The 15,978-nt window shown below is 38.1% G+C and overlaps 1 protein-coding gene across 3 annotated transcripts in view; it reads left to right on the top strand.

Annotated features, from left to right (window-relative positions):
- The window catches only part of LOC133559275 (inositol polyphosphate-5-phosphatase A-like), a 453,585-nt gene that overhangs the window by 96,625 nt on the left and 340,982 nt on the right, over positions 1-15,978 (top strand). For all 3 annotated transcript variants that reach the window (XM_061910884.1, XM_061910882.1, XM_061910883.1), the window contains exons 3-4: positions 9,929-10,029; positions 12,561-12,648. In XM_061910884.1, coding sequence (XP_061766868.1) covers positions 9,929-10,029; positions 12,561-12,648 — 189 coding nt within the window. The remainder of the gene's footprint in view (positions 1-9,928; positions 10,030-12,560; positions 12,649-15,978) is intronic.

Raw genomic sequence — 15,978 nt, 5'->3', positions numbered from 1 at the left:
AACTTTTCTTATTATAACTCTGCCGAAAGTAACAAGTAAATATGCATCAATGGCTATTTTTGTCAACAACCAATCTGAGGGGTGTAATCTTAAATGAGTACCACTGTATTTGCTGTTACAACATAACAAACACATGGGTTTCCCCTTAATGTACAGCATTTTTCGGACTATAAAGCACACTTAAAATCTATTGATTTTTAAGAAATATCAACATGGCACCTTATAACCCGGTGCGCCTAACGTATGGATTCATTTTGGTTGTACTTAACGACCCTAAAACAATTGTATTTTGTAGATGGTGTAATGATAAGTGTGACCAGTAGAAGGCAGTCACACATGATAGAAAAGTATAGATTGCAAGTTGAAGCCTTTTAAATAAATTACACTACCAAACAAGCCCACAACTTTGATGTTTAATTTAATGTAGAACATCACAAACAGTGCATATAAAATTCTGTCAAAATGTTTTAGTATGACTTTAGTGAGCTATAAAGCCATACCGCTTGTCAGCGCATTCCGGCTACCGTAATCAGGCATACTTTGCGTCAATATATGGGTATTATTATGGAAGGACCCCAAAATGGCACCTATTAAGAGACATGTAATCTGGCGTTTTGTTTTGCAATATTATGCTGAACCAAAATTTCTTACCTATTGTGCGTGTCCACCATAGTCAGTAAGCTCCTTCTTTTTCTTTATCATCTTGTTGTGGGGCATTCATTCTGCGCCAGTGCCATTTCTATTACAGCGAAGCATACAGTTCTAACTTATATCTGTCAGTAGACTCGCTATGGAAGCGTTGAAAGCTACCATTACAACAAAGATGACGGGGAGATGACGCCACGTAAATAAGGCCTGCCCACAAAACGGCGCATTCTGAAGAGAAGGTCAGAAAAGGACTTGAAGGCGGTATGTAAAACGTAACCCATGCAACATGTAGACCACAAAAAAGTGCTTTAAATGTAGACGAAAAAAATATATATCGTGACACCTTTAATGCGCCTTAAAAATCCGGTGCGCTTATAGTACAAAAAATACGGTAACTGATTCTGGCGATGCACCACGGCAAAATATTAGCCACCTTTAAAAAAAATTTTAACATAAAAACACAATAAAGTAATATATTGTATTGTAGCATCCAGAAGAAAGTCCGCTGTTCTTTTTAGCCAATCTTATAATAACAACGGGCCCAATTCCAACAAGTATTTCCACGGTGCACACACTTCCGCCTTCGTGCTTCACTCCCAGACACACAACAACACTGCCTCATTGTCCACCAGCATTGTGTGTTAAAGACCATAGAATTGTTGAAAATAGAGGTAAACTATTGGTATTTTTCATGATCAATAGCGCTTTTTCTATTGGTATTTGTACTGCCCCAGTTTTGGTGTAAAAATGCTCATTGTCATTTCTATATTATTATTTATTTCACTAACTGCTTATTTGCTATCACTTTTACGATCATATTTGTACATATTGTATGTGCTGGTGTTGTTCTATTGTTTTTGTTATTGTTGTGTTTGCTGTTTTTGTTTTTGTCTCTCTGTCTAATCTCGCTCTTATCCCTACAATTTCCCACTCTGTCTTCCTTTTTTTCCTCTTTCAATCCCCTCCTGCTCCGGCCCGGCTGCACCAAATGATAATATAAATACATTTAATAAAGTCAAATTCAAGTAAGGCAACAAGAGAAGTATTCTCGACTTCTCTTTTGTAAAGTAAATCTGAACAGCCGATATAGGCATCTACATCAACTATATGATTTGCCTTAGAAGCTGGACAGGACAAAAAAAAAAAGACCATTGGAAAATGTACATCATAACATAACATAACACTTTTAGACAAGACATAACCGCGGACAGCAACCTTCAAAATGTAATATGCCAGTGGCAGCTTTTTCAGCAACACGAAGTAAGTATGACATCACGCTCTCTGCAGCTCGCTTTTTTACACAAACATGGAGCAACAGAAGTATATACTTATATAAGTCTTAATACCATAATTAATAAGAGGTGTGTTTTAAATGTATGTATACTTTTTTCCTTTTTAAAGAAAACATATGCGTCTTACAAAATAACTTGACGTCATATTGACCATACCCCTAGCCACGCCCCCACCGCCACAGGCAGCTTAGCTATCCAGAGGAAACTTTAAAAACAGGCAGAATATATGTATTAGAGATGAGCGGTTTGCGGTCTCATCCGCAAATAAACCGCGCGTCGGGCGGGTGACATGACGAAAAAATAGATTTTAATTAGATTTGGACGGGTGGCAGTTGAACCATTCGGAAATATTTGATATACATGGTTCAGGGATCGGTATCCTTTACCATTCAAAGAGCGTTTTAGGACCCGTGTCATAAAGATAAGAAGACAATAGGAGACGCAAACATTCTCTAGAATGGCGGCCGGCAGTCACCCAGATAATAAGTATTCGGGCGTGCTATGAAGCCATTGGCTTTGTCGCTTTCTACAGCATGTACGGTCTGCTTGTCAATCCAGCATCATGTTGTGTGTGGCTTCCACAGACACACGCACACGACTGCAAGGCATACTGGGTGACACAGAGTACACTAATGGTTGTGATATAAACAATTTTAACACTCTTAGTAATATGCGCCACGCTGTGAAGCCACACCAAACAAGAATGACAAACACATTTCGGGAGAACATCCTCCCAGTAACACAACATAAACGCAACACTAAAAATACCCAGAATCCTTTGACTCTATGACAAACCCTGACTATTTTATTCACCCCGCTAGCAGCAAACCCTGCATCCCCCCCACCCCCCGTGCGGGGTTGGGGGCGCGGGGGTGTGAAATATATTCAGGAAGTATCACGGATGCAAAGGATTCTGGGTATTTGTTGTGTTGCGTTTATGTTGTGTTATTGTGAGGATGTTCCCCCGAAATGTGTTTGTCATTCTTGTTTGGTGTGGCTTCACAGCGTGGCACATTTACTAAGAGTGTTAAAATTGTTTATATCACAACCATCAGTGTACTCTGTATCACCCAGTATGCCTTTCAATCTTGTACGTTTGATTGCGGAAGCTGCATACAACATGTTGCCGGACTAACAATCGGTGTGTACATGTTGTCAAAGGCAATGGCCTTCCTCGTGTTTGGAGGAAGAAGAATACTGAGTTGCATCCCAATAACACCATACCTACTGTGAAGCATGGGGGTGGAAACATCATGATTGACCATGAAAATTAGTCAACCGTGTTTTTTTTTAGTGGTAGCCTGTTAGGGCAGCTAAAGACCATACACAGTCCATACTCTTACTTTGAAGTTACTTATCCTCACTTCCAGGGCAGCAACAACATTATACATCTTACAAGTACCACGATCAGTGAATGATGAGGAATTGCTAAATATTTTGTACACAAGGCAAGAGAGTGCAGGAGGAGCCACGCAGCCATCCTAACTGCTAATCTTGCTTGAATATAAAATAGCAAAAAAACTGAATAAATGTTTGGACACTTTAACAAAAGTCAAGAAAGAATAACACTACGGCGACAGGTAAGGAGCTAGGGAAAGGAAATTAGCATGTAGATTGAAAAGGTTGATTTAACAACTGTTGTGCTCCGCTAGTGTGTTGGCTATGTTGCAGAAAAGAGGACATGTATGCAAGAGGAGGGCTGATTGGTCCATACATCGGTGGTGTTAATACCAAGGGTATTATCAGTACATGATCGATACATGAATGATTTAATTAATTATTTATTATGTTCTCAAAATCATTTTACCACCACCATGCTTGACTGTAGGCTTGGTGTTCCTGGGATTAAAGGCTTCACCTTTTCTCCTCCAAACAAATTGCTGGGGATTGTGGCCAAACAGCTACATTTTTGTTTAATTTAACCACATAACTTTCCTCCAGAAGGATCTTATATTTGTCCATGTGATGTCAGATGAAACAAAAATTGAGTATGCTCCAAATGTTCAAAAGTTCTTACAGTGGGGCAAAAAAGTATTTAGTCAGCCACCGATTGTGCAAGTTCTCCTGCTTAAAATGATGACAGAGGTCTGTAATTTTCATCATAGGTACACTTCAACTGTGAGAGACGGAATATGAAAAAAAAAATCCAGGAATTCACATTGTAGGAATTTTAAAGAATTTATTTGTAAATTATGGTGGAAAATAAGTTTATACCAAAATGGATACATGGATTATACAGTAGAGGATCGGGAGAATGTCATGTGGTCAGATGAAACCAAAATATAACTTTTTGGTATAAACTCAACTCGTCGTGTTTGGAGGAAGAAGAATACTGAGTTGCATCCCAATAACACCATACCTACTGTGAAGCATGGGGGTGGAAACATCATGCTTTGGGGCTGTTTTTCTGCTAAGGGGACAGGACGATTGATCCGTGTTAAGGAAAGAATGAATGGGGCCATGTATCGTGAGATTTTGAGCCAAAACCTCCTTCCAGCAGTGAGAACTTTGAATGGTTGATCAAATACTTATTTTCCACCATAATTTACAAATACATTCTTTAAAATTCCTACAATGGGAATTCCTGGATTTTTTTTTTACATTCTGTCTCTCACAATTGAAGTGTACCTATGATGAAAATTGCAGACCTCTGTCATCATTTTAAGTGGGAGAACTTGCACAATCGGTGGCTGACTAAATACTTTTTTGCCCCACTGTATATAGAAATCTTTTGACCAAGTTTTTTGAAAAACAAAAAAACAAAAACAAACAACACATTCAAAATGACTTTCTTTTTTATTCTACATCAAAACACTATTGTTGTACCTCAAGTAAAAAATTAACGTGTATTTGAAAACAAAACAAGCATTATAAACAAAATAATATGGCAAAAACAAAGTAATAACACAATTAAGTAAAAATAAAAGTGAAAATTGAGTAAGATAGCACCTGAAGGACATAGGGGATAAACAAAAACAAATGTACCGTAAGTATTTTGCAAAATGGCACCTGATGGCCATAAGACATAACTGCACTTCTTGTCCATATTAACAAAAAATTGTGTATCCATATATGAGATCTAGTCTTACACATAGGGCTACGTGATTATGGCCAAAATAATAAGTATTATTATTATTTATTAAGAGTGAAATCACGATTAATAATCAAGATTATCCATCTTATAATGTTAGGTAAAACGGTGTTGGGGGGTCTAATAAAAGGATTATAGGTAAACGTTATCCCTTTATTTAAAGACAAGTATTTGTCTTTATATTGATTAATAATACAAACATATCAGCTTTTTCTAATTACATTATGCCTTTATCTCTATTTTTATATGTTCTTATGTACATGTACTAAATGTATGTGCATGCTGTATCGGGACAGATTCATTAAGAGTTTGAGCAGAAATACGTTGTATTGGAATGAACTATACACAATAAAACATTAACAAAGTGCTATGTCACATGAATGCTTTATAAAGTAATACATTTGTGAAAGTAACAAACCCACCAGTAATGTAAACATGGTGTATACTTTTTGATATCAATATAAAACACAAAGCAGTTTGACTAATGAAGATAAAGTCTTCAGTGGAAGGCTCAGACTCCCTAAATGCAACACGGAACGACACAGGAAGTCTTTCATACCAACAGCCATCAGACTGCTTAATGCATATGTTCCTTTTTGTCTGTACTTAAATGTATAATAGACTGTATTTATATTATTCTCATGAAAACAATACTTAAGTGTTTATTGTGCGGGAACTGTGATGCTGACTTTCCCCCCGGGATCAATAAAGTACTTTTTATTCTATTCTAATAAACAAGATTTGTTCCTCTCTAACAACGCCCTGTAAGGGTTCAGTGTGACAGTTCGGCCAACAAAAATAAACACGAATGATACCTCTCACATCTATTACACAATCTTCTCAGCCTGCTTTTAAATTCCAAATCTTCGCAGCCTGCGTTTAATTCAATGAGATGACACTGTTTTTTTCTACTTCTTTTTTTTATAGCGAGTGTTGATGTTATTGGAACACTGACAAAGTTAGCAATTAAATAAAGTATGAGTGACCATCCCAGTCAGCAAACTAAATACTTTATAAACAAGTTGTGGCGACGTTTATGTTCCCGACACATCGCCTGCTGCATGTTTCCTAACGTCATTAACACTCAGTCACAGCAGCAGGACGGTGTGTTGAGAAAATAAAAGATACATCAAATATTTTTCTCATCCACAGTTTACTTTATCGTGGGACCAATGCTTCCGTCTCCAATATTGTCCACACCTGTCGTCATCTAATAGCAGCTGTGCGCTCTTGAACGGAAACCAAGACTACAAAGAAATAAAGCAAGAGAAAAGGAAGTTAAATGAAGTGCTCGGCTCCGTTTACTCGAAGAGGAACTCTACGGGGCAAACTGTGTGGAGTTGCCTTCCGCCATGTTTCAAGCCAAATACGCGCCGGTGCTGTTGTTAGTCCGTTTCCAGTGAGTGAGCTGTGTTGCCTAAAATGTATTAATAAATCACGTTTTTTCTGTTATTAAAAATGTAAATGGTATTACTAACCCTTCTACAGCGGGTTATCATTACCGTATTTCCTTGAATTGCCGCCAGGGCGCTAAATAATTTGGAACCTCTTCTCACTCCGGCGCTTACCAAAGGCATGCGGTAAAGGCAAGCATGCTCTAATTATTTTAAAACCTCTTCTAACTCCGGCACTTACCAAAGACATGCGGTATATTTTGGCCTACGCTTAAAAATGTTAGTGTGATGTAAGAATACCATCATGAAAACCACATTTAATTAAAAAAAAAAACGTTATAATGGTCTTACCTTTACTTATAAATGAAGTACATGCACAGCTCCTTCTGATCAAAAGTATCGATAACTTGTTTATAGAAGTCTTCCTTATTTTTCTTCAGTTTTAAAAGTCTTTCTGTCTTGATGGAGGTCCTTCATTTATTACCTCCTGCTTCGATTGAAAGTCCAGTCTAGAAAACTGTTTTATTTTAAATACGTAATCCTCCATGTTAAAAGTGCAAGCGAGAGGAAAAAATAAACACACGCTGCTCACTCTTGCTGCTTGTTGTCACTTCTTCTGCAGCCGAGTAGTTTCAAGAAGTATCACTAGCGCCCTCTACCACCAGTAGGCGGAAGTCATTTAATGACTCATATTTGACACACGCAGCTATAGTATATTAATAAAACATAGCTGCTTACTGTTCTTTTTAGCATATTCAATAGCTTGGACCTTAAATCCTACTGAATAACTCTTAATCTTCTTCCCTTTATGCGATTTCAGATCAAACCATTTTGAAAATGATGACGGGTGAAGTGTCACTCGTGACGTGACGAGTTTAACCCGGCAGTAATTCTAGGCTGGCGCATAGTATATACCCGGCAATTCCAGGAAATACGGTATACTGTTTACCATTTACATCCCTATGTGTATGGCTATACAGTGTGTATATGTATGTATGTATGTGTATATACTTGTATGTATGTGTGTGTGTATATATGTATGTATGTGTATATATATGTATGTACATACATACATACATATTTATATATTTCTTTATATATACGTATGTATGAATATATATATATATATATATATATACATATATATATATATATATATATATATTCCTTTCTGTCCAATACTATATTAAAGTGGTTAGTTTTTGGCATCTTATTTGTCCAGCTTCCATACTTGTTTTTATACACTTTACCAGAAATACATTGACGGCAAACTTCGTAGCTTGCTAACTCGTGTGCGCTAGCGTTCGGAGACTCTTATTTTGTTAGCGCAGGCAATATTTAGCAGTGCCTTTATTGTTAAACAGGAACTGTGCGGTTCGTCTTTAGGCTTTTGACAGCAGGTACGGCGTGATAAAAATATTTTTTTTTGCCTTCCTGCCGGCCATTTTTTTTTCTTAACACTGAACTTGTAGCAGCCAGCCTCATCTCACAAGATCTTCGGGTGCCGTTAATATCAATCAATTGATGACAGTGACTTCATAGTGAAGATTGATGATCGCTAATTTTTAGGTTAATATTTTAAATGCCTTGTTGGCGATTGACTGACACACCCTCCGCAATTGACCAGTAGCTCACAATCGACCTAATGGGCACCCCGATTTAGAGTGTTATGAGAGAATAATACAATAACTACACAAAGCAACTACATTCTGTATGCTTTCACTAGTATTCATTGTTGAGCTGAGTGTACAAAATAAGAAAACACTTTTTTAAATTTTAGTTTCGAACAGTCGACTATTTGAAAAATAAATTGAAATGTTTGTCATTTGAAAACTAGCAGCGGTATTCTGGAGTCGCTTTGCTCATGATAAAGAAAACAATTTAGACTAAAAATAAATCATTTTCAATCTTAATTAATTGAATTTAATCAACCATGAGATTCATCTGAAAATGTATAGCATATCACCTCTATCAAAGAAATCTAACTAACAAATTAATAGTTTAATGATTTAATTAAACCTACAGTCATTGATCTGCATGCATCAATCAGACATCCATCCATCCATCCATCCATCCATCCGTCTATCTTCTACTTCTTGTCCCTCTCTTTAATAAATTTAACTCAAACCATTGTGTTCAGTATCCAAAGTTGACAACATATGGTTTATTAAAACAAATAATCACCAATTGGCTCTTGTTTGTAAAGCATTGTATGTATCCATAAATAGGTATTTGGATTGGTATTGTATACTAATGTTCATATGCTTTTGTCTTTCAAACATATCCATAAAAAATACAACAGTTTTGGGAGAGAAAAAAATATTTTAAACCATGATGCAACAGTATGTCATACAAAGTGTAACTAATTGATTGTGTCTGTTTTTGAGCTGGTCATATTGGTGATTCTGACAAAGCCATTAGTGCCTGCATAATACATGTTTTTCATCTTGCAAAGACAAACGAGTGCAGCTGAATGACTCAAATACGTACAGACAACTTGACTCACACAAGACACATTCTATCCTGCTAATAGTTACAATCTTCCAGAGAATGTGCCCTTTTTCCACTCAGAGCTGATAGGTCCACCAATCTTTCCAAGTTTGAGCTGCTTTAGGTCCATTTGAGATAAGTGACAAGCCATAGGTTGATAGAAAATCCATAGTGTTATTGCCATACATTACTTTTATTTGACTGGGTCTGTAGTGAGCATAATGCATTGCTGGGGTGGGCTGCTGGTCAAGCAGCAGGGCTGGGTTAGGGCCCATTGACCATTTGTAGATTCTCCAGCTCCCCCTCCCACAATACTCGGTGACACTGATGTATAACCCCAGCCTGCCACCCATAGGCTGACCTTGCGAGTGCCCGAGTGCTGTAAATCACCCTTCTGTATTGATTTTCCATTAGAGGTCAGCTAGTCTGCACACCTCTGACAGGGTTCTCACAAACACCTCCAAACATAAGGTCGTAGGACTCAAGTGTGTTGCAGGGATCTTACAACACAATGTGGGCTCATCGGTATAAATCACCAGCATCTTTATAATGCAATTCTTAGATCTTTGTCACAGGTTCCATAATCCGATTCTGCTAAACATTCCTGCCATATTCTTGCTGTTGCAGTAGAACTGGTGTTGGTATAGAAAGCCATTTGTCAGAACAAATATTGACGTGAATGTCCGTCACACCCTGATGCATATGAATTCAGCACTGCAGGCACATCCCTAAGTGACGGGGTCACGTTATGCTTGTGAAACAAGCTCACTAAGTACTTTTTGCTGGTATCTTCAAGCATGTCCTGTAGCTTTGTTAGGATAACTTCAAATCAAATAGTTTTGGCTGCTTTCTACTTTATTTTTGTCACATTGTCCCAGCAATGATTGCAAAATGCAGGCATCTGTGAAAGTGTTCAGTTTGATCTGGATCAGGATTGTTATAACTGCTTGTTACTGAGTGGCATTCCAGTTGTAAGTGTATTGACTTGAATCTTTTTCTCTCCTTCCTTACAGACAGTTCAGTCACATAAGCCTCATTTCTTAGCTCTGCACTGTCAAGAAGTGGGTGGGAAGAATTACGAGGAGTCCATGTCACACGTGGATAGTTTTGTCAAGTAAGTATTGACTTGCAGAATGGACCTTGATGATGTTAAATTGGTTGTATGATGTTTTTTTTTTACAGTTAAAACACTTCCTTGTGGTCTACATAACATGTAATAGTGGTCCTTTGGACCAGCATGCGTTGTCGTGTGGGCAGTCAAATTTACGTGCCTCCACTTGGACTGCGTCTTTTCCCCATTAATCATCGTGTAATTTTTAGTGCTTCCATATTGATTCTACTGACCGGTTTAAGTACAAACTATATGCTACTTGGAGTTAAAAATGGCAACAGCAGATGGTGCATGTTCGAACCAGTCTGCCCACAGCAAAAGGATATTAAAAAAAATAAAAAAACTTATTGACTACAATGTCGGACTACAATGGCGGAGACGCGCAATGACGCTCGGGTAAATTTCCGCTGATGTCAACAAGATGTCAAATATTGGGCGAATTCCGAACGGCTCGTTTTGAAGGAAGTAAAAGGCAATATTGTTTAATAAATATCTCCACCATGCCTCCATGGTTTGATTTAAAATTTTAAATTTTAAAGGCCTACTGGAATGAGATTTTCTTATTCAAACGGGGATAGCAGGTCAATTCTATGTGTCATACTTGATCATTTCACGATATTGCCATATTTTTGCTGAAAGCATTTAGTAGAGAACATCCACGATAAAGTTCGCAACTGTCGGTGTTAAGAGAAAAGCCCTGTCTCTACCGGAAGTCGCAGACGATGACGTCGCAAGTGTGGGGGCTCCTCACATATTCACATTGTTTTTAATGGGAGCCTCCAACAAAAAGTGCTATTCGGCCTGAGAAACGAAAATTTCCCCATTAATTTGAGCGAGGATGAAAGATTTGTGTTTGAGGATATTGATAGCGACGGACTAGAAAAAAATTAAATAAAAAACTAGTTAAAAAAAAAAAACGCGATTGCATTGGGATGGATTCCGATGTTTTTAAGCACATTTAATAGGATAATTCTAGGAAATCCCTTATCTTTCTATTGTGTTGCTAGTGTTTTAGTGAGTTAAATAGTACCTGATAGTCGGAAGGGTGTCTCCACGGGTGTGTTGAAGCGCAGTGTCTCAGGGGAGTCGACGGCAGCTATATACGGCACAAGCTCAGCTTTTTTCCGGTAAGAACTGACTTTTTAACCCCAATTTTCTCACCGAAACCTGCTGGTTGACATTCGGTTGGGATCCATGTCTGCTTGACCGCGCTCTGATCCATAGGAGAGTTTCAGCTCTGGGAATTTTAAACAAGGAATCACCGTGTGTTTGTGTGGCTAAAGGCTAAAGCTTCCCAACTCCATCTTTCGACTGTGACTTCTCCAATATTAATTGAACAAATTGCAAAAGATTCAGCAACACAGATGTCCAAAATACTGTGTAATTATGCCTTTAAAGCAGAGGACTTTTAGCTGTGTGTGTGCGCAGCGCTCATACTTCCTAAAAACGTGTGACGTCTTGCGTACACGTCATCATTACGCAACGTTTTCAAGACGAAACTCCCGGGAAATTTAAAATTGTAATTTAGTAAACTAAAAAGGCCGTATTGGCATGTGTTGCAATGTTAATATTTCATCATTGATATACAGGTATAAACTATCAGACTGCGTGGTGGGTAGTAGTGGGTTTGAGTAGGCCTTTAAACACACCAAAACAGATACTAATAGGTAAAAAGTTGCTTTTCCATATTAGGTCCCCTTTGTGCTACTAAACCAGGGATATTCAGCTTGTAAATTGTTTTGGGGACAACTTTTTCAGAAAGATAAAGACCGAGGGGAAAACGTGTTCCTTCACTATTAGTATTATTTTGTATATTCCTGAGAACCGGTGTCCTCTTCAGTAGATATTTGATTTTAGTCTATTTTGTCTGAGTTACAAGAGCGCCCTGCTGTTTTAAAGGACCCTCTGCAAAAAAGCTAGTCATCTCTATGACAGCACTGTAGTAGTGTTTTTAAGAATCTGCTGTAAACATTTTAGTTCCCCAAACATGTTTTAACTGAACTCGCAGGCTACCAGTTGAATAGCCCAAATGATGAAAAAGAGATGACCTAAAATGGAACATTGAGGAACACTATTAGTATAACTAAAGAAGTTGAACAAATGACTTCTGACTGCATCTGAAGTAAACAAGCTCCAGCAACTCCTTAGTTACGTAAATCATTACAAAATAATATTTAGCTGCCAAAAATGAGAGGAATTAAAGGGGTGCTTTGAGGAACACGTCGGTTAAATAAATCCCAAGTTTGCACCCCGGTGTTCGATGTTTGCTAGCAACGTTAAAATGTTAATGCAAGTGTAATGTGTTGACAGTAGTCCAAGTTCTTCTATATAATAAGAGCACTCCAGTGTTTTTAGGAATTTGCTGCAAAAATGTTTGTCTCCCAAGTTTTTAAACTGACCTTGGGCCGCCAGTTGAAAGCCCTGTATTAAACCAAACACATTTGTAATTAAACAAAGACATTGTATCAATCCAAACACATTGTACTCCTACACTGCTTGCATCAAAAGTGTGTGTTTGTGTTCTGTTTGGCCAGAGAGCTATTGTCCAGTGATGCCATGAAGGAGTACAGCAGAGCCCGTGTCTACCTCGATGAGAACTACAAGTCCCAGGAACATTTTACTGTAAGTTTTCTTCATACTGCTCTGTGACATACCTCAACCTCCATTTCTTTAAATCTTGGTATTAAGAACAATAGCCAAGATTGTTTGACACAAGCTATTTTATGGTCACTCTTGGGGTGGAGTGTATGTGTTTTTTTAGTTTTTTTTTTAATCAGCATCATCACCCTTGCCTATGTAAAATTGCTTGATTTAATGGTACAACTATTGCGAATACACTGAACCTTTTTCAGCAGCCTTTAAGTTTATAATGTGATAAGTCATCATGAAACAATTTAATTGAACATGCATATTGTGTTTTGTATTTTTAAATATATGTGGGACTCTAATAGTGCCATCCAGTTCAGTAATATTGTACAGCCACATGATGGCAGTAGAGGTTTGACAATATACCTGCCAAGATCGCTTTCATGACCCAAATCAAAGATGCTTTACTTTCTACATTGTTGCATTTTCTTCTGGCTTCACGACACATTTGTGGGTGTTTTGTTGCCCTCACCATTCCACTTGATACAACCAACACTACTATAAGAATAGCAAATTCAATTAGTTTGAGAGTGACTGCTTTATTCCCGGCCTTAGAGTCCTCATTATTGATGTAAACAACATCTCCGTTGCACATTTTAAGAGTTGATGTACATTTTACAGAGTTGTATCTCCTACATAGCGACATACATCTAAATAGGCAGACAAAGAAACCTTTTCTGTTTTTGCAACTCAGACATAATTAAAAGCAAGATATTTTTATTTAAAAGTAACATTAACACCAACTATGTGTTTATAGAAAGTACTATCTATCTTTTGCGAAATATATCACTTTGCAATGTGATAAGGTCAACAACAACTGTATTTAATTAGTCACATGATCAAACTTGTTGTTCTGATCAGGTTGGGTTAAATTATTAATTTCAATTCGACTAATACTTAGACTTAGACTTCCTTTTATGGCATTGAAGTTTGAACTTTACAGCACAGATAAGAAAACAATTTGTCATTGTAGGGCAGGATAAAAGAGCAACAAGGTGCAGATATAAATAAAGAGATTACTGTACTGATAAATATACAAACCCCATATGAGTTGGGAGATTGTGTTAAATGTAAATATAAACAGAATACAATGATTTGCAAATCCTTTTCAACCCATATTCACTTAAATGCACTACAAAGACAAGATTTTTGATGTTCAAACTCATAAACTTTTTTTTTTTGCAAATAATAATTAACTTAAAATTTCAAGGCTGCAACACGTGCCAAAGTAGTTGGGAAAGGGTATGTTCACCACTGTGTTACATCACCTTTTCTTTTACCATCCCCTAATAAATGTTTGGGAACTGAGGAAACTAATTGTTGAAGCTTTGAAAGTGGAATTATTTCCCATTCTAATTTTATGTAGCGCTTTAGTCTTTCAACAGTCCGGGGTCTCCGCTGTCGTATTTTACGCTTCATTTTCGATGGGAGACAAGTCTGGATTGCAGGCGGGCCAGGAAAGTACCCGCACTATTTTTTTACAAAGCTACGCTGTTGTAACCTGTGCTGAACGTGGCTTGGCATTGTCTTACTGAAAAAAGAAGGGGCGTCCATTAGAAAGACGGGCGCTTACTGTAGATGGCAGCATATATTGTTCCAAAAACTGTATGTACCTTTCATTAATAATGGTGCCTTCTCAGATGTGTAAGTTACCCATGCCTTGGGCACTAATGCACCCCCATACCATCACAGATGCTGGCTTTTGAACTTTGCGTCGATAACAGTCTGGATGGTTCGCTTCCCCTTTGATTCGGATGATACAATGTCGAATATTTCCAAAAACAATTTGAAATGTGGACTCGTCAGACCACAGAACACTTATCCACTTTGCATCAGTCGATCTTAGATGATTTCGGGCCCAGAGAAGCCGGCGGCGTTTCTGGATGTTGTTAATAAATGGCTTTCGCTTTGCATAGTACAGCTTTAACTTGCACTTACAGATGTAGCGACCAACTGTATTCAGTGACAGTAGTTTTCTGAAGTGTTCCTTAGCCCATGTGGTGATATCCTGTAGAGATTGAAGTGGGTTTTTGATACAGTGCCGTCTGAGGGATCGAAGGTCACGGTCATTCAATGTTGGTTTTCGGCCATGTTGCTTACGTGGAGTAATTTCTCCAGATTCTGTGAACCTTTTGATGATATTATGGACCGTAGATGTTGAAATCCTTAAATTTCTTGTAATTGCACTTTGAGAAAGGTTGTTCCTAAACTGTTTGACTATTTGCTCACGCAGTTGTGGACAAAGGAGTGTACCTCGCCCCATCCTTTCTTGTGAAAGACTGAACATTTTTTGGGAAATGGGTTGATAAATGGGATGTACTTGTATAGCGCTTTTCTACCTTCAAGGTACTCAAAGCGCTTTGACACTATTTCCACATTTACCCATTCACACACACATTCACACACTGATGGAGGGAGTTGCCATGCAAGGCGCTAACCAGCACCCATCAGGAGCAAGGGTGAAGTGTCTTGCTCAGGACACAACGGACGTGAGGTTGGTACTAGGTGGGGATTGAACCAGCGTCCCTCGGGTTGCACACGGCCACTCCACCACCGCGCCACGCCGTAAGCTGTATTTATACCCAATCATGGCACCCACCTGTTCCCAATTAGCCTGCACACCTGTGGGATGTTCCAAATAAGTGTTTGATGAGCATTCCTCAACTTTATCAGTATTTATTGCCCCCTTTCCCAACTTCTTTGTCACGTGTTGCTGGCATCAATTTCTAAGTCTAATGATTATTTGAATTAAAAAAAAAAAAGTTTATCAGTTTGAACATCAAATATCTTGTCTTTGTAGCATATTCAACTAAATATGGGTTGAAAATTATTTGCAAATCTTTGTATTCCGTTTATATTTACATCTAACACAATTTCCCAACTCATTTGGAAACGGGGTTTGTGTTACACTTTTGCATATGCATTCAGCGAGTTAATCCGTTTTCAGGGGGAATTGAGGGGATTATTATGATGCGTTCACGAGTTTTATGGCCTGAGGGAAGAAGCTGTTACAGAACCCGGAGGTTCTGCTACGGGGGCAGCGGAACCTCTTTCTGGAGTCCAGTAGTGAAAACAGTCCTTGGTGTGTGTGGGAGAAGTCTCTGCAGATTTTCTGAGCCCTGGTCAGGCAAAAACTTACACGCTAAAGAGTGCGTTGTTTGCTTTTTGTCAAATGATTTAATTGCTGACATTATTCGCACAATTCTCAGTGATGGGATCAACCATTTCACCAAAACTTTCAAACGAGCAGGTCAAAACAATGGAATGGAATATATTAATACATGGTAGAAAATGGATGCGTGGAAT

Source organism: Nerophis ophidion, linkage group LG09 (genome assembly GCF_033978795.1).
Source record: "Nerophis ophidion isolate RoL-2023_Sa linkage group LG09, RoL_Noph_v1.0, whole genome shotgun sequence".
Lineage (NCBI taxonomy): Eukaryota > Metazoa > Chordata > Actinopteri > Syngnathiformes > Syngnathidae > Nerophis > Nerophis ophidion.
Note: the sequence above shows the minus strand (reverse complement) of the source record. Positions and strands in the feature narration are given on the sequence as shown.